This window comes from Strix uralensis, chromosome 16, assembly GCF_047716275.1.
Source record: "Strix uralensis isolate ZFMK-TIS-50842 chromosome 16, bStrUra1, whole genome shotgun sequence".
Taxonomy (NCBI): Eukaryota; Metazoa; Chordata; class Aves; order Strigiformes; family Strigidae; genus Strix; species Strix uralensis.
In genome coordinates this window covers 19586305-19612220 of record NC_133987.1, presented here as the reverse complement: position 1 = coordinate 19612220, position 25916 = coordinate 19586305, and the positions used below count along the sequence as shown (strand labels likewise).

General features: G+C 45.9%; 2 protein-coding genes across 12 annotated transcripts in view; one reads left to right on the top strand and one right to left on the bottom strand.

The window, feature by feature from the left end:
* The window catches only part of NPRL3 (NPR3 like, GATOR1 complex subunit), a 45377-nt gene extending 39811 nt beyond the window's left edge, over nt 1-5566 (top strand). For all 10 annotated transcript variants that reach the window (XM_074886004.1, XM_074886003.1, XM_074886000.1 and 7 more), the window contains one exon: nt 4790-5566. In XM_074886004.1, the coding sequence (XP_074742105.1) occupies nt 4790-4955 (166 nt within the window). In that variant the 3' untranslated portion in view covers nt 4956-5566. The remainder of the gene's footprint in view (nt 1-4789) is intronic.
* Nucleotides 5567-7392: 1826 nt separating this feature from the next.
* Nucleotides 7393-24970, bottom strand: MPG (N-methylpurine DNA glycosylase). 2 transcript variants are annotated; one of them, XM_074886011.1, is made up of 7 exons: nt 24846-24970; nt 22976-23116; nt 22081-22189; nt 19288-19424; nt 18459-18684; nt 14823-15027; nt 7393-7920 (listed from the first exon to the last, which is right to left on the bottom strand). In XM_074886011.1, exons 5-7 carry the CDS (start codon nt 18678-18680, stop codon nt 7526-7528), a joined length of 822 nt encoding a protein of 273 aa, XP_074742112.1. In that variant the 5' UTR covers nt 18681-18684; nt 19288-19424; nt 22081-22189; nt 22976-23116; nt 24846-24970; the 3' UTR covers nt 7393-7525. The 2 variants fall into 2 exon arrangements, with proteins under 2 accessions (XP_074742112.1, XP_074742113.1); XM_074886012.1 differs by having other exon boundaries at nt 22976-23098; nt 24846-24934.
* Between the last annotated feature and the right edge of the window lie 946 nt (nt 24971-25916).

Below are 25916 nucleotides of genomic sequence, written 5' to 3'. Positions count from 1 at the left end.
GACCAGTCTACAAACATTTCAAGGTCTGTTCTGCGGAGATGAGCTGCTCGTTACGTTAGGTTAGTTAGGTTAAAGTCATTAGGATGTGTGATTAGTAGCACACAGTTTTGTTACAAATTTCAACACAACAAAATACACAAGATGTGGTTCTGCACATGGTAAAAAGCAGAATAACTTCCTAACCAGCCATCTGGGAAAAAGGTGTGGGGGAAAATACTTTTTCTTCCTAAGCATTTCAAAACACAGTGGCATCACTGGAATGCAGCTTTCACTGGTTTTCATACTTGTAGAGCAGAAAACCACCTGAGGCAAGTACTGCAGCTTTTTCTATACTTCCCACATTCAGTTGGTAGTCCCCTGAAAACCCGGGTCTTGCCCTAGGATGAATATAGTCAAGTAGCCTAGAGAAACTAATTGCAAGAAAATGTTTTTCTTGTCTGTCTCAAAGTTTGCAGCTGTGCTCTGCTCGGGTGTTTTCATAGAGCTCTCCCAAGCTTGCGGGTAGTTACTGCTGAGTTACTTGTCTTCTCCATCTTCTGTAAACTGTTCAGAGGATATTCTGATTGAGAGGCAACACTTTGGCCATTTGGGAACTTTGAAATGTTTTTGCCTCATTACCAGTTAAGCCATTACCAGTGAGGAAGGCAAGTAAAAACAAAATCATAACTGGTGATATCTTAAGACTGAATTTGTGGGGGACGCTTTGGACCAGTTTAGTGGCAGTGCAGATTCTTAGATATCCTAGGGAGAGGAAAGGAATTCATGATTGCTCCCCTGTCACTTCCCTCATCTGGGTAAAACAGCCATTTGAAAGCTTTGGAATTGCAGATGCAAAAAATTACTTTGATTTCTTCATAAAATCAGTTGCCGTAACCAGGCAGCTGTCTGAATGATGTTTATTTTGCAGTTTGCTTGTGCACCAGGTTCTTCTGCAGATCCCCAGGATGGCTTTGCTAAGTCTGAATTTCCCATTCTACTATAGATTGAATTGACAGCAGCATAGCTTACTTTTAAGTCAACAGCGAGGAAGAGAGAAGATACGATAAACAAATGGGTCCTGTGGGCAGGATGCTGGAGTGTACCCATAGAAATGTTTATGCAAGACGCTCTTGGTTACTGGTGGCTTTATGAGACACCATAACTTGGAGGTTGTGGGTGTATTTTCTCTCATTTCGTGCCATAAACCATCAGAGATAAATGTCTTCTGGGTAAAGCTATTGCTCTTAATGAAAGTGTAAACAATTGTGGAGAAGTGAATGAGCTGATGTCCCTCATTACCCTAATCCAGGTTACTGTGCCAGCTTCCTTTTGAGGAATAGCAGCCTAATGAGGGCTGTGCTCTGGCAAATAGCTCTGCTGTATCAGCTGCCTCCTAGAACAAACTCCTGCTATAAATGCATAGTTAGTGCACTAAATGTACTCCAACTGCCCTTCCAAGTGTAGTTGTGTGTGCACACAAAGGGATGGGCTATTTTCAGCAGAGCAGTAAAGTTTGTCCTGATACATTTTCTTGTGTCTATGCCTCTGAACGCCTGTTACTCATTAAACAGATGGCAGAAAGAGCTTGTGCCTGTCCATTGCTATGCACAGCTGGTATTTGCAAGACAGAAACCTGAAGGGGAAATAAGGAATAGTGAAGCTTGGCTTCAGCACTGGCTGCATTAACCCTCATTACATTGAATAGGAATTGAAATCCAAGTTCTTTACTTAGGTGCTGCTGGTGGAGGGTTGGCATGTACTTCCAGAAGTAAACTTAAGGAGGAGACAAGGGTTTTTTTGAGCTAAATCTTCGGTAATGTACACAAAGTGTTCCTCACTGCACATTAATCAGTGCTTTTAAAGACAGTTTGAGGCTTCACTCATGGCTTCTCTTCCAAGCCATGGCCGTGGAGTCCTTTCAGGATGCTTTTTCTTGCTCTTAGATTGGGAAATGGAGACCTTTTACACCACTGAGGAATGCTTATTGGTGGCACTAAGCTGTGGACAGTTCTCCATTTTCAAGCAGTGCTGGTGGAAGGGTTATCTCCTTGGCCAGAAATAAGCTAATTTTATTTGAACGACTAGTGTGAGATAATGCTTTTTTTTTAGTGTTTAAGAACACTACACTGCTGTTAGATGGGCAGCTCCTATAACTTAAAGAGGGGAGAACAGTGATGAGCGATGGAAAGCAATAATCTTCCATCACTGGATCTGGATCTGCACATCTGTCAACAGACACATCCGTGCAGCTTCAGAGGCACTCAAATGCAGTGTTACTGCCCCAAGAAGTGCCATCTTATGTCCTGTTTGGGTCCTATAAATGTTCATTGCCCAAAAAGGCAAAGGTAGTGCCCATCTTCACTGGAGCTGTGAGCCCCAAGTTACAGTTTTGTAGACTCTAGTTGGATTTTTGGGAAAACTTCTTCCCTGGGAGGGCAGTGCAGCCCAGGACAGATTACCCAGGCATGTGGGGCGATTTTCATCCTTAGAGGGTTTCAGAGCTTGGCTAGAAAAAGCTACAGCATTGGCAACAGTCCTGCTGGAGCAGGATGCTGGACTGGACTTTGGAGGTGTCTTCCAGCCGGCATTTTTGTGATATTCTTTAATATCCTCTCTAACTTTTATTGGAGTGGAAAATATTTCATCTTGACCGGTTACAAATCCAGACTCTTTTTGCATATAGGATGGATTTATTTATTGGAAAACTGCTTAGTCTGTGTTGCTGTTGAAAGCCAGTTTGTAATCATTTGCACAGGAGACAGCTGGGCCAGGAGATGGGCGCATGGGCAATCACAGTGAGCAGCTTTATAAAGGGAGAGAATACGTAGCTTTTAAAATCTTTTTCAAAGTCACTTTTTGAACAGTGATACAAGTTATAAGATGCAAAAATTTCTGTTAATACCTCATGGAATGGTCTGGTTTTGACACATACACACACAAACCGACGCTGTCCCTGCTGATGGCTGCTTCTCAGTGCACACTGGTTGCCGTCGGCCCAGGGGAGGAAGCCAGTTGGCCTGATTTAAATACCCAGTGGGAGATAGTGCAAAAGGCAAATGCACAGCCCGGCTAGTGGAAAGGTAAATATGGCTGGAGCTTGTCCGTCTGTTGTTTGTTTGTACTGCAGGTAGAGACGTAGCAATAATGTTCTACAGAATGGTGTCAACTTGAGAGCTGGCGGATGCACATCAAAGCAGAAGGGAGCCTGCAGCGTGCTGGGGGCTGCACAGCCCCAGGCTGCCTGCAGGGATGAGGCAGTGAGGTTCCTGGCTCCGAGCCTACATACAGGTGTTTGGGGAACAAGAGAGGGGTGAGAGGAGGGACATGGCAAATTGGGGAGCAGAGAAACCCAAATGGCAGTGGACTAGAGGTGACGCCCACTCTGGGCACTGTAGAGGGAGGGTGTGATGGAGGGAGACTCATTGCACAGTGGCTCCTGTCCAGTCACCCATGAAGGGTGATGGGTGCCAGGAGTGCTGAGCCTGAGCAGCGGAAGGCAGCCAGGCAAACGCCAGTCCTTCAGGGAGAGCACGAGAGGCCCCATCCCACTGTCATGTGAAAATAGGCAGGAATGCTCTGAGGGATATTCGGTGTCTTTTGAGGGCTGTTCCTGCATGAGGACTGTATGAATGAATTGGAAAACAGATCTTGTCATCTCCCCTCATTTTTACTGTCAGTTGGCATGAAGCAGCAGCCCAGCATATTCCCAAACTGCAGATGGGTATGGAAACATGAGCAAAAGCTGCTGAAGCGCAGAGCACAGTGTGCTGTGTAACACATGCGGACGCACATCTGGCTGCGGAGCTGGGGAAGTGATTCTGGCATATGCGTTCAGGCCTTGACGGGTAGAAGTATTTGAGTGAGGTGTGCGGTACGGTTCCTGCGATTGGGAGACTGTCAAGACAATTAAGAGACTGACTGAGCAGCAAACTCAAGCTTCATCAGGAGGGCTGGCTTGGTGGTACAGCTCTGAAGGCTCTCGGGGAGCAGGTCCTCGGCCATCAGGGACTTGCTGCAGTGCAGAGGCTGCAGCGGTTTGTCTTAGACCCTGCCGTGACTGGCGGCGCAGGGCTGAGCTTATCAGATGGCTGTAGCATGTTGGTGGCCAGCAAATGGGTATCTGTGCTGTTTCTGTTTAAAGAGAACTGGAAATTTAAGAAGCCAGTGTGGTTTGAGCTTAGGCTTCAGGGTTTTGGCTCCCTTTGGGGGCTTTACAATACCCAGAGCTTCTCTGGGGTGCGTGTCACCAAAATGTCCATCTCCCTGTTGTGACTGCTCCACCTAACCCAAACCGACCGAACCTCAAGAGTGCATGACCTGTAGTTACCAAGCTCCTTGGGCTGCTGTGAGGGAAAATACACTCTTCATTCTAAAAGCAGGTGTAGGTACCTAGGCCTCTGATGTGGAGCTGTGACAGAAGGGTGTTGTAGACCCAGCTAAGAGAGGACAGAAATAAATCTGCCACATCCTGACTTCTCAAGGCTTGTTGGCACTTGTGGTTTCTTGCTTTCTGGAGTTAAAACTATGTTGAAAATTGATAATCATCTCAGGAAAAGCCCCAGGCTAGGAAACCTTTTAATACAAGGAAGACCTTTGTAAAGCTCCAAAGCACGGGGAGTCCCCTGGTTTTGCAGGGGATTTCTGTGCTAGGCACGCCTAAGGTAAGAACTCATTTAATTCACTTCATTTTGCATGTAAATGAGGGACACAACCCAAACACCTTCTGCTTTGCATCCCAGGGGAGAGGAAACCTTGAGGGTGGCAGTGTCAGTTCTTGTTGCATGCACTCCCTTGCTCTCCTTCCCCACAGGCTGCTGCACTATTTCCGAGGCCGACACCATTTGGAGGAGATCATGTACAACGAGAACATGCGTCGCTCCCAGCTGCTGATGCTGTTTGACAAATTCCGCAGCGTGCTGGTGGTGACCAGCCACGAGGACCCCGTGATTTCAGTTTTTCAGTCTCTCTTAAAGTGACTCTACTGGCAAAGGAAGGGAACCTGCTACAGGCTCCACACTGATAGTCTAAAAGATGCCTAAAAACTAAAGGAGGTGATTTCAATTCCTTCTTGCCGTGTGACATAGAGCAGGTTCTTCCCCCTCCGTGCCTTGCTTTCCCATCTGCTCCCTGTGGCGACAGCCGGGGCCGGTCTGTGGGCTCGGGGCCTGCTGCAGGACAGCACACGCTTGCTCAGCCTGGATTCCTGCTGCGCCACGTTCACAGCACGGGAGCTGCTGGTTCACAGCCCTTCCCTGACCCTGCTCCCTCCCCACGGCTCTCGAGAGTGGGCCAAGATGTCCACTGCAGTACTTCACCTGTGGGTGGATGCTGGCGCATCAGAAGCGCTTCCTCTGCTCTCCAACAACGTCACTGCTGGGTCATTCCGCCGCGAGCACCGTTTGTGAGCAGCCTGTCCCCATGGCAGAGCGCACGCGGCCTCCGCTCAAGGGCAGAGTGGAGCTGGCCTGGCTTTTAGGGAAGTGCCCCCGGGCACCGAGGAATTCTGTTTGATCGTTGTTATCTGGCAGCAGTGAGGACAGAGGTAGGAAGGCAAAGTATCACAAGTAAACAGTTTCATGAATGAGAATGACTCGCTCACTGTGTTACAGCTTATTTCCTCTCCCGGGTATCCTTATTACTAAGTGTCTATTGTCACATGGCTGTCACCAAGCAGCCCATGTGTTTGTGGGTTTTCAGGGTTTCCAGTTTTTGACTGAGGGGGGGGAGCTTGGTTGTGGAGCAGAACTGAAATTAGCTGGCCAAGCTGCAAGTGCACAGATGTGTTGGTTCCACACAGCCAGAGGCTGGTGCTGAGGGCACTCAGACTCATCCCCCAGGGCTTGTTTTGTTCGTCCATTCCCCTCGCTGCAAGGATGGCTGTGGCTGCAGGGAACCAGACGGGGAACCTGGCCTGGGTTAAAGCTCTCCAGCTGAAAACCAAGATACAGGTCTGTACGTGGCAGCTTCAGGACTGTTCCTCCCGCTGTGCTGGGGACAGCAGGAGCTTATGCCACCTCCCCCCATCCTGCGTGAGGCCACCGGTCCCCACAGCGGTCACTGCTCTGTGCTGTGCACCCGGGAAGGGGGGGACACACCTTCACCTCCATGGTGGTGGCTTCCAAGGCTGCGTGGTGTTAAAAGACTGCCAGGCTCCTCCTTAAGACCCTCCCTTACACCACACACACAAGCTGGAGTTTTTCCCAGAGTTTCAGGCTCTCGCAGAGCAGCTTCACTTGCCCATGCAAACTGGGTGAAACTGTGAGCTTTACGTTAACTTACCGACCACCAGCAAGGCACAGTTGTGCCAGGGAGCCCAGTGTCCCCAGTGCACCAGATACCCGATGACAGCTCCGCTCTCATGGTCCCTTCCACGAGTCTTCCCCTGCAGCTGCAAGCAGGGATGTTACGGAAGAGCAAAAGCAATATCTGACCTAAAAATCAGATCAACATGGCTGTAGGGCCCCAGTCCCAGCATACCCACAGCAACTGCATCTCAGGGTGAGCTACTGAGATCAGTGTAACAAGGGCTGTTCAGAAGGGCTCAAACAAGATTCTTTTCATGTGATGGGGACAAGGGTTTTGAAAGACTTGAGCTTTTTTCTTGCATGTGAATCCTGGGGGTGGGGGGGGAAGGGGGTGGTATCCCTGTCACCCTTCAAACTGCCAGTGTGGCTGCAGTTCTGCAGGTTCTGCCCTAAATCCCAGAGGTTTTTTCCTCCTGTATGTGGCAGGCTGCAGCATCGCAGAAATCTCAGTGTTGGTGCTTTCTCTGTGTTGGGGTTCACACGGTAGTAAGTTGAAGTGGTTTCAAAACCAGCTAGGAAAAACAAAAAGCATTCTTGTTCTCTAAGCTGGATGTTACAGACTGGTGTAGGTTGGAAGGGGTCTCTGGAGGTCTTTTGTCAGAGAAAATGTGTTAGATCAGGTCACTCAGGAGCTTGTCCAGGGGAGGTCTGAATGTCCCACAGCTTCTCTGGGTCACGGTCCAGTGTTTGACCACCCTCACATGGTGAAAATTTTTTCCATACAGCTAATGAGAATTTCCTGTTTCCTGGCTTGTGCCCATTGCCTCTCATCCTGTCTGACAAAAGCCTGGCTCCCTCTTCTCCACCCCCTCCCAAGAGGTAGTTGTAGAGAACAGTAAGATCCCTCCTTTACCTCCTCTGCTCCCAGCTCTCTCCTCTGTCAGCCCTGCTGCCATCCGCCCTCCTGCCTGTTCCCTGCAGCAGCCAAGTGATGGTCTCTGCTGGGAGCAGCTCAGAGCTGTGACCCTTCACCACTCATCCCCCTAATTACGCCTGGATCCATGGACAAGGGAGAAAGTGGCCTTCAACAGCCACAACCGACCTCACTGCTGGCTGGGAGACCCATGCCCCTCTACCCCACAAATAGGATTCCACCTTGCCCCATCCATTGTGATAAAGTACATTTATTGTTAAAAACCCCCAAGCCCCTGTGTGTGCCCTGGCTGCTGCCGTGACGCAGCCTGAAGCCATCATACAGAGCACAGCTCAGGTCCTGGCCAGTGGCACACCTGTGAGACTTGTCAGCTGCAAGAGAAGTGTCCCATTGCTGCCATCTCTCTCTCGGTTTTCTTGTCTACAACACTCACAAATTTGTTTCCTCGTAAATAAAACCTGAGAGGTTTCTGTGCCCACTCTCCCCTGTTGCCGATACCAATCCTCGTTGTGGCCACCACGTCCTGCTCCCCGGGTGGGTCGTGTCCAGGTACCATCCAGATGGCTGCGTCTTGCGTCAGGTCCCTTTGGTCAAAAGCCTTGTCAATCCCAAACGCCTGGCAGAGCTTGGAGGGCCCGTTACACAGCTGCCAGTCCTTCAGGAGCTTTGTGGGTCCTTTCCTTGAAGCACTGCGCAGCTCTCTCATCGCATCTAAACCCTGAAGAGGTTCCAAAGAGCGAAGTAATACTGCGGCCCCTTCCCCTGTGCAGAACAAGAACCGGGTGTTAGCACAGGTTTATGTGGAGAACATCTGGGCGTTCAGCCCTGCCGCCAGCGGCTCAGCTCAGCCCCAGAGCGCAGGGAGGCACCCGCAGCCCCCAACCACAGGGTCTGTCCTTCCCTCGGGTCACTCTGCTTCAAGTGCCAGGCTCCAGAGTCAGCAGCTAACGCAGGGTCAGCGCCCTCCCTTCCCCCTTCGGAATGCCAAGTGTCCCATAGCTCCACGTCATTTATTCATCAGCGCTGACTTGCTCTTCCCCAACCCCACTTCTGGATGTTACTAAGCCTAGCTGCTGCTCCAAGGCTCACCAGAGGGCAAGAGGTTTTTCTTATGTCAACACAATGTTCAGGAATAAATACACATATGGTTCAGTTTGGGCGTAGCTATCTAAAGCTGCTCCCAACCCAGTGGATTTATAATAAACTGATTACAAGAACTCCAGCTGACAAAGGAGAGGAGGAATGAGTGGGGATGCGGCCAGCAGGCAGAGGCAGCTCACAGAGTTAGGCTGGACAAAGGCGGCTGGGAGGGAGCGGCAGGCGCTGGGGGCAGCTGCTGAGTGTGCCGCTGCGGGAGCCCTGGCTGCACGTGCTGCCAACTCAAACTGCCCCGTGGAGGTGTAACGGCAGGTGGGACGCCCATGGCTCTGGGGAACTGCACAGCCACGCCGCGGAGCGAGTCAAACCCTCGGGCCAGGGAAGTTCAGGGGACCTCAGGGCTACACGGTCTCTGGCTGTGGGATGCGCGGCCCTGGGAGCATCACTTCAGCAGAGAAGACCTTTCTATGACAAGAAGTGAAGAAAAGTGACAGATTCTCTTCTTAAATGTGATTTGCCACTCTGTCAGGAGCCTTAGGAAGCTCCAGCCCCCCGCAGCTGTTGTAGCCAGCTGCCCTCCCTGATTTTGGTGACAGTGAAGCAAAGGTGCAGCTGTGAGCACAGGCATTCCCCCGAGACAAGGATCTCCAGCCTAAGTGGGACACAAACACCTCCCTGGTATTTTCCACTGGACAGCACGGAAGGTCTTCTCATGACCTCGAGTGGGCGAGGAGCGCGCCTGGTAAAGCGGTCTGTGTGCTGGCCCACACAGCAGCCCTTGTGCCAGGGCCGCCCACGACATTCCTCCCCGCCAGCATCTGCGAGCTCCGTGATGCCGCTCCACGAGAATCCCCTCTCCCTCTCCAGCCTCAAACATCTGGAGCCATGCTCATGCCTGGCAAAGGCTTTTTTTGTAGGCACTGACAGATCCCTGAGGATCTGCGATTTCCAAAAATAGCATCCCTCCCTGATTTTGTACAAATCCCACACTAAATTACCCTCCTGGGCTCCCAACTGAGCCTATCAACTGAGGACCTGATGTCTGGCTTTGCAAGGTGTGCCTATTGCCCTGAACCTGCTCTAACCCCCCCTGCCCTCAGTACAGCTCCATGAAGTCAACAGACTTATTTCCAACAGCTGTCAGCAATCTGTTCCCCGGCACTCCCTTTGCTAAGGAAGGGGATTGATGCTAATCTGGCAGCCAAAAGCTGCTTCCCTGTACTACAGTGATTTAGAGCTCAAAGGTCATTTTAGATTTTTAAGAACATGCTCCATGTCCTAAATCTGCTTTTTATCCACGCACAAAGAAACATCCTTCACCTCAGGATGCCGCCTCACTTGCCAGCAACAACTGTGGAATTCTGAGCAATCACTAATTACACTGCTCGCTTTCATCCATCACAAATGGAAACCGTGGTTTGACTTGAATTGAACTGAGTCCTTGGGAGTTCATGGGAAGAGAGACAAGCACTCGGAGAAACCGCAGGTGCTCCCAGAGCGCCGGCAGAGCCATGGCAGGGGGTACCTGGCATTTCTCTCTCTGGCTGCTCTTTCTGCACTTCCACCAGAAGGTCTTCACGCTCTCTCTAGCTCTGTGCAACACAGACACCACGCTCTGCCCCTGAATGTGACCACAACCCCGCCAGAGCTGTGGGAAGAGCTGGAGACAGCAGGCAGGGTAAGAGTGCAGGGATGCCAGGGACCTACTGCCTCCTCTGCCCCCATCTGTCCCTGCACCCCGGGGCTGATGCTCAGGTCCTCCTGAGCATACTTGCCCATCAGAAGTTTTATTTTAACTACCAAAGAGTAGCCAAATCCTTCTGAGTCAACTCCTGCCTGCCAGAGTGCTTCAGGCGGCCTTCCTCCCTCCCTGCAGCCTGCGGCAGTTTGCTCTCAGGGGTTATCTGGCCGCAGCATCTGCCTGACACGATCTGGCCGCTGACACGCCATCCGCAGCAGTGCCAGTCCAGAGATGCCGAGTATCTGCCTCCCATGCCTGAGTCACTCCATATAATGAGGAGCATTCAGAGCTAAAAGCTGGGATCTAAAAATGCAGAGGCCAGTTCTCTCCTTGAGCAGCTAAAAATCAAAGCGATAGGGAAGTCCCACACCCCCACTGCGCAGCTTGCTGCTCCTTCCCTGGAACAGCTCCAGCTCCCATTCTTGGAAACAGCTCTTGGCCACTGAAGAAAATTTTCTCTTCTCTCCACCCATCTGACTCACTGCTCCCAAAAACCTTCCTTCAAAGTCCTAGTCTAAATCTGAAAGTTAGGGGGAAGTCCATGCAGTGGGACCCCAGGCCTGGGTAGAGCACCACTGAGATCTCGATTTTACAAGTTATTCTTTCAGATCTGGCAGCAAAACGCACACCTTGGCAAATTCCTGAGGAACAAACAGGGCAAAGTCAAAGAGAAGCTTGACTGGCATTTACCCTCTTCCTGAAGTGCGGGAAGCCCAACATCCCTCTTAACCCTTGGGAAAGCTCTTTGTACTAAGATTACCGTGCTGCTCGGGATATACTGTAGGATTCACGCATGCTGAAAGACTCTGGTTATATTTTTTCTATAAACTCTTCTTCCTCTACTGCTATGATTTCTCCAAAGAACCAATGTAGTGATGGCCTGCATGGCTTCAGGCAGTGGGAGTATTTCACCCAGTGATGGAAAGACTTCTCACAGTAAAAGCCCCACGACGCAGCTTTATCTCAGTGATGTGCACAAAGAATTCCCCTTCCCCAGCAACAGAAAATATTTGAGCCCACCCTTCAACGTGTTACGGTTTTACAAACACAAAGATACAGTCAAGTGAACTCGACTGAACACACTAACAGCCACAACTTCGTGCCCCAGCAAAGCGGCAAAACCACCTACAGCTGAAGCGCTTCTGACGTCTGTTGGCAGCATCAGGCTGGGCTGGGGACATGCTGCTGAGGACACTACAAGTGGTGGTGGTTCTCAAGGCGAAGTCTCTGCTTTTGTAGCTGCTCTACCAAGCACCTCTGCCAGCACAGCTCTGCTGGTGACACCCCTTTTTCTATCCCCGAGTGGTACTGCTGAGCCTGAAGTCTAGCATAAGCCAAATATAGAAAACAGAAGAGAAAGTTTATTCCACCTGGTGTTAAAACAGGCAAGGCTGTGAGGTTACAGTCAAAACAGGAGATCTCTAAAGAGCCAGAGTCTCACGAGCCAAATACCCTGTTCTTGACAAGCTGAGCGGAGGGAACAAGTACGAGCGGCATGTAATGCTCTGCACATCTCATACAGGCCTCAGATCCTGAGCTGGTTAAGGACCAAGAAGGCCCCAGCATGATTCAAGTCGGTGTTAAACTACTTTTTAAAACAAAGTCTGCTGCACAGTCCAATTCATGCTGCTTGCCTGGTCCCAACAGCGTGTGTCTGGGACAGCCCTGTGCAGTGTCTGTGCCAAGGAGGCAGGCACAGACAGCCCAGGGATGGTGCAACACTCTGACCTTTCCAGTAAAAGGACAGCAGCCTTCATTAAGCTAGCGACTCCAAATCAGCTCTGCGGTCACTCAGGTCAAGAGTCTGAGAAGCAGCAGGACAGCAGTCACTGCCAGCACTGAAGAGGATATACTGGTTGTCTGAACTGCTTGATTTCCTCCTACAAGGATCCTGTAATTTAAGCAGCACAGGGACTTGCCTGCACTACAAAACTAGATAGTTTAAGCCAGCTAAGAATTTGTTTGTGATTATTAATTTGTGCTGACTTTAGTAAACCACCTCAAACCACACTAGATCTCAGTTAAATCTATGTGCTTGTTCCAACAGCCTCCAGAAAGAAATGCTTTGTTAAAAATCAGTGTACGACTGCATGAGTATTTTGATGCAAACCACCCAATGGCCAAACAGAAACACCTTTCAAGAGTCATTTGGAAAATCTCTATAGAACTGATTTCTCCTGAAATCAGCCTCTGGTTTTCCCCTAATTCTCATGTCATTCAGTATGAACTTTGCTAACATGTATCCAGGTCAAAACTGAAATGGCTTAACACAGGGTCAATTTGTGGGTGTTTGAAGACATCAGGGAACCCCCCAAAACCTTTCCCCTTCTCCACTGCTCCAATTTGCTGCAGCAATGCCATACGATATTCCCAGATGTAAACCCCAGCTACTCACGTAAAGCAAGTTGCTCTGCTGTCCCAAAATTTGTGTGCATGTCTAGACTTGTTCTGCTCCTCCCCTCCATCTACAGGAAGATATAACGAAACTGGAAGAGATTCAGGGACAGGCAACCAGCATTACCAAAGTTACAGACTGGTTTTGGAGCAAGAGCCTAAGGAAGGAATAACTAAGCAGGCTAGAAACCTTCAGCTTGGAAGACAGTTGAGGGGAGAACATGAAAGATCCTGGGAGATCATAGGAGGCAGAAGATCATACATGGGAATAGATGCAAACATTCCACATTTGTGGTGCTCTGAGCTTTGCACTGCCAAAATCCAAGAAAAGAGTGATGCAGCTCTGAGACATCACTGGAGATGTGCCCTTTGAAAAGGGAAAGCATTTAGTGTTCTCTCAGTAATTTCTGTTCAGTCTTTCCAAGCGGCACCATCAGAAATAATATGTTCATGTTCCTTTCCTGGTCAGTCACTCAGGTTTTCTCAGCACTCCCAGGGAGACTGAAGTACTCAGATAGTTTGCATCAAATTCCCTGCACAAAGATGATGAAATCCTACTACATCAGAAGTTCATGCTGTAAGTGTGGTCTGTGCTACTAAGAAGGACCAAGCTATGCCACAAAAGGGTTTTTTTTTTTTTTGCCAGTGTTTCATTGTGTTTTCTGCACAGCCACAGCCAGATTCAAAACAAAGTTTCCAAGATCTGCCCCACACCCAGAGAATGAGATGCTTTTGCCTTCTACCCAGGTGCATAGTGCCACCACAGAAGAGCACTTCCTCAATCCCTCCTCAGACTAAACAGGGCAAGCTGCTTCTCAGTCTGTGTTAAGATGAGAAAAGCATCTCAGGTATGGTTCCTCCTCAGATTCTTTCAACACACCTGCACATGGGCAAATATACTGAAGGAGTAAATTCTACTGGTGTAGATGCATCTGTGATACACACCAGGCAGAGCCATGCCATTTGCTTCAGTGCGTCCCTGACAAAGCTGGCAGTGACAGCTGTGCCAGGTGTCAGCATAGCTGCATGTACCACAGGCCAATGGAGACTAAGTTTGTAACAAAAAAATCCAACTAAATCCATCACAACAGTGAGCTCTCTAACTGATTTGCTACAAAACTAAACACAGGTATATAAGGGAAAATTTCCCAAAGTATACGCTTCAAAGAAATCTTTTTAGAATTCAAAGGCTAAGCATCTTTTTTTAATAAAAATTCTTATTCCTACTATTTCAAACACTAAGAATCCCATCCTGAAAAATGAACCGTTCTGCTTTCATTATCTGAACAGATTTGGCAGAGACAATGTAATGAAATTCACATGTGTTCCTCCACCAGACTCCAGACCTCCATTTAGAAAGACAGGCTCTTCCCCCACAGTATAACCTGGCACTGTTTTCCCGCGTGGCTCCTGTCCAAAGGCCAAAACCTGAGGATTAATGGTCACTGTTACAACATTTGCTTTCCACTTAGGAATATACAAGTGGTGGGGTTTTTTAAGCTGTATCTTTGAAGTGGCCAAAAATAAAAGAAATTATTTTTGACATTTTTTTTAAACAAAATGAGTATTTATCACAAAATACCTGCTGCTGTTTCAAGGTGTCTAATTAACCAACAGTTTTATTGCAAGGCAAACACTGTCATTCTTACAGGAAAGAAAAAACCCAAAGTTTTAGAAGTAACACTTGCATGTTAAGAGGAGCTGTGGAAGGAGAGTCTGAGTAAATTCCAGAATAATTTGATTAGGGGTTTATTATATTATCTTGAGAATAATAAAAGAAGATTGAAGATTCTGTAACAGTCTGGGTATTTTGATTTGGGTTGGGTTTTTTTTTTCAGTTTTAAGATACAGCAAAGCAGCTAAAACACTCCTATGTTGACTCCTTGCTTAGGATATCTCAGACCTTTTTGTTTTCCCCAACATTTACAGCTTCTGAAGATAAAGGTAGGAGACAGAAGAGTTTCTTGTCATGATAACAGACACCAAGATTTAGGTTGTCATTAGACTGCAAGTTTACTTCTACGTCACCACTTTCAAGGAACAAAGTTCAGTGAATCACATGAATAAGGCAGCAGCCCAGGTCATCAAAACTGAAAGCTCCATCCTATCAAGATTCTCCTCCAGTTCTTAGTCTTTATTTCTGTTCCTGAACAGCTCACACAGCTCACAGCTGGGACCAAAACCCCACCGGGCTGGCCACCATGCAGCTGGAGAGGGGCCCTGCTTGTAATGTTGGAAGTTAATTTGCTGTCTGTCCACTGTTATGTACTGTTCACAGTGGCAAAACCCCGGTCCCAAGGAAAGACTCTGGCAGCAAGTCACTGACTTCACAGGGCCCCCAGGAGCTCACAAGCAACTGCAACACAGCAAGCGTAGCTTGAAACATCATCCCTATGCTGTAGGCGTTAAATCTCTTTCAGCCTCAACTTACCTTGGCTGGAAACATTCACGCAGAAATAAATCCCGTAGATCTGATACACGTACAGAGTTCCTGGTTTCATGAACATTGCCGCGTTCCGTTGAGTTTGCTTCCCACCTTTTGAGTGGGAAGCTTCATCTTCCCCACCCAGATAAGCTTCTGTTTCAACAATCCTCCCCCAGAGTTCTCTGCCATCAGGAAGTTTGCGAACTAAAATCTGAAAGAGAGATCAGAGTGTATCAGTTAGCAACCCTCTGTACAACACAACCAGAGCGCAAGAGCTGTGGAAACAAAGAAGTCAAAAAGGACCCGATGGTACTACCTACTATCCTCTCCACCTAGCAGCCCAGTGTGTGAGCTAACGTGAACTTTTTCAGCTTCTACTGTCCAGGCCACACCTCAGGACAATAAGATCCTACCTGTCATTCACCCCACAAAATGCCTGGAGTGTCTAGATGTGGCAGTATCATAACGAACCAATTTACAATCCTATAAAGCACAGAGCACAGAGTTGCTTTTGTGGTTATTTTCTGTATTCTCCACCCCAGTTCACCAGGTTTAAGGCAAGAACGCATGACCAATATCAACCTTGAAGCATCATGAATATATATTCTTTAGATCAGAAGAAGTATGACAGTGGCACAGTTAAACACAATTAACTACTATGATTAGACAGACTCTCTACATAGAGATGTTCCAAATAAGTCCTAGTCCCTAACCATAATCATGACCAGAGTGAGTATCAATGCTATTTCTGTATTTTCTGCACCCTGGAGAGGGGCAGTGCAGGGAAGCTGGGAATTGGCTTCAGGCAGAACAACAACAGATCTTTGTTATTACAGTGTGTTCCTTGCTGCTGATACCTCCTTAAATAAAACAAAGCAGATGCGGGGGAAAAAAAGCACATGACAGTGAAAAGATTCTCTTTAAAAATAAAACAATCACTAAACTTTGTATGGAGTTTTTGGTGGTTTGACCCGATTTCTAAACTTCTTATTTTACTTAATGTGTGTTTAAGAAATACTGCAGTAATAGTCTCACTTGGGCAACAGCTATCAGTTTAATTATACGACATTCAGCGCTTCCATATTTGAAAACCAGCCATTCAACAGTGTCCTTCAAGAAACAAAGCTTAATTCCTAACAGATGTTTGTGCTGGATTGCTGATGCAGTTATTGACCTGATCTGGTATGGGTGCTCCAGAAGGCACCTTCAAATGTTGTGACTCCAGTATATCACTGTTTCCCTACAGCACTTCTCAAATCGTTGAAAACAGTTTATTATTTCTATGAAAAAGGCAGTGATTTCGGAAAAGCACTGGTGTTTAGCAACTGCCTGTAAACACCCCAAAAGCACACCCATGAGGCTGCATTTCTCTGTCAATATGATGAAATGCAATGGTTAGGTTATGATTTTAAAAGCATGCAGGCATTTCCCTGACTCTTCAGACACACCAAATATTCACAGTTAAAACAGTTAAAAAATGGTTATCATTCACAATACCTCACAGTAAACTACTTTATAGAGGTTTTTATTTCTCATTGAGGATGTATCTTGGTGCTATGACAGTTCATTTTGAAAGGCCATTTATTGTGTGTAGGCTTTGGGGTATTTTTTTGTTTCCAAGAACTCAAGTATCATGTTTAAGGTAAACAATATTAACATACTAGCCACCTCCAAAATTTGATACAATGAAGATAATGAATGAAACACTAAATTACCCTTATAGTTATAATTCTAAGAAAATGACAGAATAGACTGGGTCATGGGGGACTGGGCATTACACTTTAAAGAAAAACTAAAATTAAGATAGAAATAGCCTGACTTGTAATTCTAGGCCTAAATAGGAAAAGTATAGAATCAGGACTACAATATCATCTGCCCAGGGTAACTGAATGCATAAGGATGTTGGAGTCATTAAGACAACAAAAAAATGCATCAGTACTGGGAGACTTCAGGTACCCTCAGGTAGACCAAGTAAATACCACAGTAGGACAGGACACAGGCTATGTTTTTTAAGACACCATCAAATGCTTTGCAGAGCGAGTAATCAGGGATCTCTCAAGAAAAGACTAAACTCTCAAACAGAACCAGAGCAAAATGCAAAGTCCTTTCCAAAGACTTATCCCTGAAAAACAACTCTGTGTCATGACCATGAATTATAAAGTTCAGTGTCCTTCCACAAGCATTAAGGTCCAAAAATAATCTATCAGAGTTCTGCTTCCCAGCAAAAGGGGGAAACTACACACAGGGAGGAAGCTTGTTAGGAAGAACTTAAGAGGCAGCCAAAGGTTAAAACTGGAAAGGCGAGCCTCTAGCAGGATGTCTATAAAGATAGCAAACACACTACATATCAGAGTGAGGTTAAGACAGACCAAAAAAACCCCAGCAGTGTTAAAAAGCAGAGCAAAGGCGTCTATTACAAGCAAGACAATATCCTCAGAAAATAATAAAAAAAAAAGCTAGACACAGTAAGACAGGCCAAAACCAACAGTTTGTGGAAAAAATTTCTGAATTTATCTAAACGAATGAGAACCCAGAAAGCCCGTTCACCCTACAGACAATAAAGGTATAAAAAAGACTCACAGAAGATAAGACCATAGCAGTGAAACTAAAAACACATTTTGCAATTGTGTTTAGGAGGTCCCAGACTGGAACTCTTTATAGGGAAAACACTGGAGGAACTCCCTCTCATGGAAAAAGCAGGAGAGATTTTAAGGACTCACTAAGCAGAAGAGACACATTCAATCTCTCCCACTCTGATTTCCACAGGCTTTCAACAAGGTCCAAAGATTCCTCAAAGTTTCTGTAATGGGATAAGGAAGAAGGTCCTTTCATGAACAAGTAATGGCTTGAAAACTCAGAAACAAAAGATAGGAATAGCAGTTTTTGGAGTGAAGAGAGTTTAACTGGAACTGTGGAGTCCTAAACATCTCCACACCAGGGCCTGTGCTGCCTGACATATTTGTGTTAATAACCTCAGAAAGGTGACTGTTAGAGAGCTCACCATGTGTACTGACAGTATCGAGTTACTCAGAACAGCAAAAATAAAAGCAGGTAGTATGAGATACAACTTTCAAAGCGTTCAGGGCAGCATAAAAGAAAGTACCAAGCAGTCTGCTGAACTTGCAGATAAGCATGAAATATTTGAGTACACTATGACAGTGGATACTGGTCAAGAAAGGCCACGGGCCTGCCATGCTCTCAGCATGACAGGAGAGTAAAATGGAGGCAGAGAAGGAGATGTTGCTGACTGCAGAGCATTACTTTCCACTGGGCTAAGCAAGAGCAAAAAACAAATAAAGGCATACCTGAAAGGAAAATAATGGGCTGCAAACAACCTTCAAACCACAACCAGAAAACTACATTTCAGTAAACCAGAAAAAAGGGAGAACAACTCCACAAAAAAATAATTCTGAAATGTGACAGTAAACTAAACCTGAAAAAATACTCCTCTGATTACATCCAAAATAGATTTGGCTACTAGTCTTTAAATTCCACTGTACTTAACAAGAGAAGGAATGAGAACTGTATTCTTAAAATAGCAAAGCCTTGGAGTCAAATGACAAAAAAAATATTTCATCCTTTTACTCCAAGTTATTAGCTAGCACATGCTCCAGTACAGTAATCTCAGTGTTCGTGTCTTACCTGCCCCAGAAAGGACTTGGCCAGACTAATACAGGGCTGGTTGAAAAAATCTGCTTCTAGCTGGTAAGAACTTTTTTTCTCTATCGCAAAATATTTGCTGCTTTTTGGAGAAGAATCCCCATCAGGCGTAGTGTTCAGGTTCTCCAAGGCATCAAATGGAGGGAAGCTGGAGTTGCTTTGGAGAGTACTTAATTGAGCCAATAGCTTTCTTTTTCTTGACATAGTTCTAGAAAATCAATATAATCATAATTAGGAATATAAAGCTTATTTAAAAAGTAACTAATTTCCACAAACTCTCATTTTTACACATCTCTCCAGAACAATGAATCTGAAAGCTGTAACTAATTGGACAACCTAGACAAACTACAGAAGGAGGTGACAGATTTAGCTGTGTCTACATGAGGGTAGGCAAATATTGGGCTCTACTATTAAGCAAATAGAAAACTGCAGTTTGAGTATTCATCTTTTAAGGACTGCAGCTAAAAAGCAACTCTGCTCCACTGAAGTTTTACGTTAGGAAATTCAGAAATTGAAAACAAAGATGAACCAGTACCACACACTTTTTACTGAGAACTAACGGAATCTGTTAAGCAGATGGAAAAAAATAGGAAACAGCCACCTCAAAAATTGTGCTGACTTAAAGTCCACAGAAGTCACGTATCAATCATTTTAAACAGTAATGTCACTGGATCAGAATCTGAAACTCCTCAGGACACAGAACATTTGAGTTGGGAGATGCCCTTTTTACAATCAGTGACAAACTTGTTTATAATGCTGTAGAAATGTTTGTGTTAGAACCTCCAAAAAATAAGCTTTAAGTTCAACATACCAGAAATATGAAGAGTAGTCTGTTCCAGTCAACAGTATGTATTTGAGGTAACTACAAAACCTGAAATTGTTCTTCCAGGGTTGTCACCAATTTACTATGTGAGCTTCAAAAAGTTAATGTTTCTTCTTCTGTGCCACCTGTCGAACAGGAACAAACTTATTTATTCCCTGTATGAAGCACTCTGAAATAGGCTACGAGATTCTGGAGCTGGAGATCATGATACCAACAGTGCAACATTAGCTCAAACTCAAGAACAATTTGCAGTTTTCTACTGGACTAGCAAAAGACCATCTCCCAGCTGGGGCATCGCTGGAGATGCTCTTTAGTTTTTACACAAAAGGCTATGAAAACAGTGGGGAGTGCACTTTTCCTATACTGAATACACAAAAAGCTGAAACCAAGCTTTTAAAATTCCCCCATTGACACTAAATTTGAAAAGTGTCAGCCTCAAGAAAGGACTCTTACAAGACAATGCAAAGACACCAGGTTTTAGAAGATGCCTCATCAGTTCTGAAATTCAACCACATGTGGATATAAGGGAAAAAAAGCAAAAGTTCAACATCACACACAATCAGAAACGGAGAAAGAATCCTACGTACAGCTGAACCTGCAAGGGAAGCATATACATAATCAACTAGCTGTTGCCACTAATTTTTCACCAGGATCATCAGCTTTTAAAAATGACTACAAAAACTTTCACCATCAAAAACAATCTTTATCTTGCTCTGACGTTTCTCACAAAGAAAGATCCACCAGCAATAGTTTCCTTGAACTACACTGAAACAAATTCAGCATTGCTACACCGCTGCCAATTCCCCAACAGCGTTACATTTCACTTCAGAAGAATCCAGACACAAACATATAAAAATAGGCAGCCAAAAAAAAAAAATCACATTGGCACAACTTGCAGAGAGATGGGATTTTTTTTTTCCCTAAATCTTTATTTCAGTAATTCAGTGACATCAGAGACTTGCCATAGAATGCCCAGCTCCATGCCAGGTATTCTGCTCTGAACTGTGACTTTCACCTGGTGGGAATCCTCAAAAATTTTGTCAGAAGCCACCAGCCTGCCTCAGAAAAAATTGCCTGGTGGACTTTGCAAATGAGAGTCCTGTCTAGGAGAAAGGGTGCGAATAGGAAAAAGGGTTGCAGGAAGGAAGGGATGGAGGAGGGACACTTCCCTATGCTGACCCTGTAAAAGACTCAGCTGAGGGAACGTTTGACACTGAAGTCAGTAGCTCCAGACTTCTCTGACATTATTAACTGGAACTTCCACTTCATCAGCCATACATAAAGACATGCTGAAAACATGGCCAATTTGAGTTGAGCATTAACTCATTTGGTAATTTGTGCTCTTATGGAATGCGACATCAGAAACAGGATCTGAGTTGTGTGGCACCTATTGCATTTCCAATTAAGTAATTCTTAAAAGCTGCAAGTGCTCTCATGTAAACGTTACACCGGCAGCCCCAGGGCACTTGTAATTTCATTGCTATGGGCTGATCCTAGACAGATCTCAGCATCTTCAACTCTCATTAGAAATAGCAGTAGGAAACTGCCTTACAGTCATGAGAAATGGGTCACATACAGAAATGTGATTGCTTTAAAAGCAAAAACACAGAATGAGGGGACTGCGATACCATCTCGGAAATCCAGAAGAGCACCAGTCTAGCCTTTGTCTCCCTGCTTGTTCATACCAAGATATGAAACATCAAACTCTATGCCTCAAAGCCTATCTACACTGTCCATGAAGGATGCTGCTTGCATATACAAATTCCTTCTTGCCTGTGAAAAAGCACACTGTAGAACACAGTACATATCAAGTGGCCAAGTCCTATGTATTTGGGAAGCAAGAGACACAATCTCTGCACATCTAAATCTACAAATTCTTCAACTCTTCATTTCCATCTAGATTTTCTTGCTTGTATAGTAAAACAAATTCTACTTCTGTGCCTAGAATAAGGACCATCTGTGGGTTTAATCACTTTTTACTAATCCTGTTGTAACTAGCTACAATTTGTAGCAGGAGCCTAGGGAAGAACAGAAGCACACATCCCCCAGGTCTCCAGACCAGAACCTTCTGAACCAGGCATAGTTTCTGTGTACTTCATAATTGTGAGCTTATGCAGTCATCCCTGAGCCTGTGTAAAACTACCCAAACCGAGGCTTTACTGAAAGAAAGCTGCATAGAATTAGTCATTATGGCTCCAAAAACTCACTCATTTTGTGTGTGAAATTAAAACTGCTCCCCACCCACATGAATCACTTTACATTTGCAATTCATCACCCTCAGCCCTCTTCTTTATCACCTTAAATAAGGTAAAGCCAGCTGGAAACACTGTTTTTCCAGGTCATTTACAAAACATTCCTGCGACACCCCAACAGTCACTTCCAACCACCACGAGGGCTGCCCATTTACTCATATTCTCTTTCCTATCTTTGCACCAATTGTTTATTTATGACAGGGAACTCCCTTATTATGTCAAGGGCTGCTCAGGTGAAGGCTCCTGTTTCAAAGCTCCTGAAATTTGAGTACTGTAAGCCAGAACTCTCAACATGCTTATTTAGACCTTCAGAGAATTCCAAGATTTTTTTAAGGCATGACTTTCCATTACAAAAGCCACATTGGCTCTTCCCCACCATATAATATTTATGCAGGTGTCCAATAATTTTCTACTAATTTAGTTGGTAGTGGTCAAACTTCCAGGTCTGCAGTCCACAGATTTTGACACTATGTGCAATCCTACTAATACCTCAAAAGTATGGCAAAACAAATGGTTTTATTCGCCTTACTGAGGGCTGGGGATGTCATTTACTGTCAAGACCTCCTTGGAATTCCACTCTTCGCTCCTACTGCCTACTGGACATCTTGAGCTTTTTGGACTGAAACTGACTCATGGTTCTGTAAAGAATGAGAAAGATAAAAATGAGGAAGAGTGATGAAAAGTCATGAAAAACCCCAAAAGCCTCCACAGCAAGATTATGCTCCATTTGGCTGACTCTCTTCAGCCATTTTGTTCTGTTTCCCCCTCCCTCCAACATTCTGGCTGCTATTTTTAACTGAGTGCCAAACTTGCATATTAAATGCAAACAAACAAGTGAAATAGAATACTAACAATGATGTTACCTAGCTCAGCCTCCTGAGATTTGAGTTAACCAAGGCAGCGTTTAGTTAACCAAGGCAGCATTCAGAGAGGTCACAAACATTGATCAGGAAATAGACATAAAGATTCAAAATCATCTGCAGTTCAGGTTTTTTCTTTATATCTACATTATTTGTAGCAAGTGTATGTCAGGTATATTGGGCTAACCATCCAAGAGCTCTAAGTCTTAGAGACTCCTGATTTGTAAAGCATATTGAAAGAGCTATATAACGGGATACAGAACTAGTTACACTTAAGTGCTAGGTACCCATCTTATAAAATGACCCTAGAAAACACAATCCTTCCCCAGATCTTAATACTGCATGAGAAATAATTTAGCTTTGGCATGGGGATTTGACTCAATGAACAAAGATGTTTCATCAAAGCCTTCATTAATGCATTGACAAAAAGGAAAACTTAGACTCAAATGCTGAAATACCTGAACAATATCCACAGAGAGAGTTCCACTTAAGAGTTCCTGTTGGAATACTAGTAACTTGAAGACTAGGAAGAAAAATATAAACAGCAAAGACACAAAGACTTACCTTCAAAAGGATCCTGGAGTTGCTCCCTTCTCACACCTCCTCCTGAGAAGTCAGCCCTAGGCTCAGGCTCAGAGAAGGGAACTGCTCCACATCCAGTTTTACAAAGGAGGACCATGTGAAGTCCTACAAGGAAATCTTTGACTTAGAGAGAAAGAGAACAGATTATTTCAGGCCAAGCTACCCAAAGAAAGGCCTTAGAATTCATGCTCTTCACAAAGAACCAGAGTGCTCCAACAAAACCATGTGGAGGGAATCACAGCCACATTTTATAATCAGTCATGAGACAGCTCTGTAACAGCTAAGGTGTTGCTCAAGGCAATTAAATTGGGACGGATTCAATGCACATGCTACGAGCCTCTCTCCTTAGAGGAGGTTGTTTTCTTCTATTTTCAACCAGAGGAAAGGCTTCTCCTACATTTAGTGATTCAGGATTAATCTGTACAGTATATCCTTGTTACAGAGAAACTATCTGTGTGTACTTTGCATTGCATTACCAGACACTGTAAAACAGTTATAGTAAGAAAACAGAACACTGGACCAAAGCCTTAACAGCTGATGGTCTGCAGAGATACAAGTGTAAACGCAGGTGATGATAAACAGCTGATGTAAGGTCCACCGTGGAAGTGGTGGACGTTTTCAAAACACTAGAAGAGAGCCTTCAGGTCCTATATAAACAAAGAAGCACAGAGGAGAGAGGACAATTTCCCGCACAGCTTTGGATAATATGCTGTGACAATAGTTTGCTAATGGCAAGTGAAGGAAAACAAAAGAACAAAACCAGAAGTCTCCTCTATAAAAAGATGCTTCCAGGAAACCAGCAAATCACTGCTGACTGCAGAGGCTGTGAAAATCTGAGTCAGACACAGATTTCAACCAGTAGAGTGCAAAGGCACTCTTGTTATGCCACTGTAGCCTTGCTTCTAACATGGCAATCTTATTTTAAAAAGCCTCATTTTTTTTTTTTTTTTTCCAAAACAGGTTTACAGCACATTTCTGTAGACTGGGTATTTTTCTTTCTTACAGGGTCCAAACTACACCCCTTTTGTGACACATCTGTACAGCAGCTGCTCTTCGAGCACTTGACTGTGAAATCACTCTTCTCCCCAAATCTCTACAGCATATATTATCAATTTTATAATCTATTTAATTATATACAAAAATGCCAAAGGAGGCTCTCTGTAGAACAGAAGTGACATGAGAGTTAGGAAATCACCATGCAACATTATTCAAAGTGCATCTGTACACCTTATTTAAGCAGCTGATCACAGACCTCCTTCCCCCCCCGAAATGTATTCAGAAAAAGGGGTTGGTACCCTTTCCTTAGCGCTCATTGCATAGTCTTCGCAATATCTTTGACTCACAATATACGTAAAATAGGTTTTATAGTATTAGAAGGGGTCACTTCCACAGGCAGGCCTGTCACAGGGCAATAAGCAGTACTGATAGCCATGGAGGCAAGGCAAGACACAGCTCCTCCTGCTAGAGCCGTGGGAAGCATTTACGGCTTCTGCTGGTGAAACCTCCCTGTGCAAGCCTGGCTGCCGGGGCACTCCGCCGAGCCTCACGGCCGTTATTTGTACACACTACAGTAACTCGCACGCTCACGTTTTTAACGCGAGTCAGGCCTCGGAGCAGCAGCGCCGGGCCTGGGCCGCAGCGGGGGGAGGCGGCGGCCCCAGCACGGCCCGTGGCGCTCCCGACCGGCCTTTCCGAGCGCGGCGGGCGGTGCCGGGGCCGCCGCCGGGCCCAGGCCTCGGAGCCCGCCGCCAGCAGCCGGAGCTCCCTCCCTCCCTCCCCCCGCCCAGGCCGAGCCGGGCCCAGCGCCCGCCCCGCGGCAGCCCGGCCCGCCCCGGCCCCGCCGCACACGCACCTGCTGGGGCCTCGCCGCGCCGCCGCCGGCCGCTTTCCCGCCTGGGCCGGGCCTCGGGCCGCAGCCGCCGCGGGGGGGCGCGGGCAGGCCCAGCCGGGGGCCTGGCGGAAGCCGGGAGCTCTCCTGTGGGGCGGGCCCGGCGCGGCGTGAGGGGAGGCGGGCCCGAGCCGGCGGCCGGACCGGTACCGGTAGGGCCGCGCTGCGGGTGTTAGGACCGAAAATCCTTCTTGTACCTGACACCTCACTCTGTAGATGTCGATGGGCCACAACCAGGTTGATTCACAGCCTTTGCTCTGAGCTCGCTTGATCGCAGCTTTTTTTTTCTGGACCACGGATTCTCCATGGGCCGTCATTGAACTCTCCCCGGTTTTCAGCATCCACTCTCACACTCCTCGCTGTTTCTTATTAATAATACTCAGAAAAATAAAGGGATGAATATACATTCGGATGAATACGAATGGTCACAAGCTGGCTTTATAGAGAGCTGCGTTAATTATTCCTTCAGTTCCTCAAATAACAAGTATCTGGCCTGTAGAAAAAATTCTTGGCTTCAGCTTTTAACCAGATGGAGCATATGGTCAAAATGGGGTCAAAATACAATTTTCCTCACAACTTTCTGGAGACGTGCAGTTAGAGCCATTGATTCATAAACAAGTGTTTGCACAAAGGGTATGAGGGAAAGTCTGATGGATCAAAATGGATTTATTCCCATTTGTATAATTAATACTGATTCCAGGCTAGCACTAGCGAGGACAGCATCAGCTGGGAGCCAGCAGCACAGAGAAGGAGCTCTTAGTATCTACCCTGTTAATGAATTTTCAAGGAAGGAGGATAAATTACTGATTTAAATTTGAGGAGACATTAACAGCTTTGGAGGCGCAGACAGGTGTACAAGTGGCTAAGTGTGTTCTTATGGAGGCAGAAATGGGGACGAACCATCCAGCGGTGAGCTCAAATGTGAGTAAGCTGAATAAAAAGCTTTGACATTCCTGCAAACCCTGAATTGAACCCAGAATGTCCAAATTTTACTATTCCTGTTTAATAAGATGATGTAAAAAAATCCCCAAACCA

What these genes read in the sequence shown, in the direction of transcription:
- MPG (XM_074886011.1), bottom strand. Translation starts at nt 18,680, where the DNA reads ATGTCAAGAAAAAGAAAGCTATTGGCTCAATTAAGTACTCTCCAAAGC. An exon ending in CCAAGTCCTTTCTGGGGCAG is followed by an intron (nt 15,028 to 18,458) that starts GTAAGACACGAA and finishes TCTCTCTTTCAG; the next exon opens with ATTTTAGTTCGCAAACTTCC. An exon ending in CGTGAATGTTTCCAGCCAAG is followed by an intron (nt 7,921 to 14,822) that starts GTAAGTTGAGGC and finishes TGTTCTGCACAG; the next exon opens with GGGAAGGGGCCGCAGTATTA.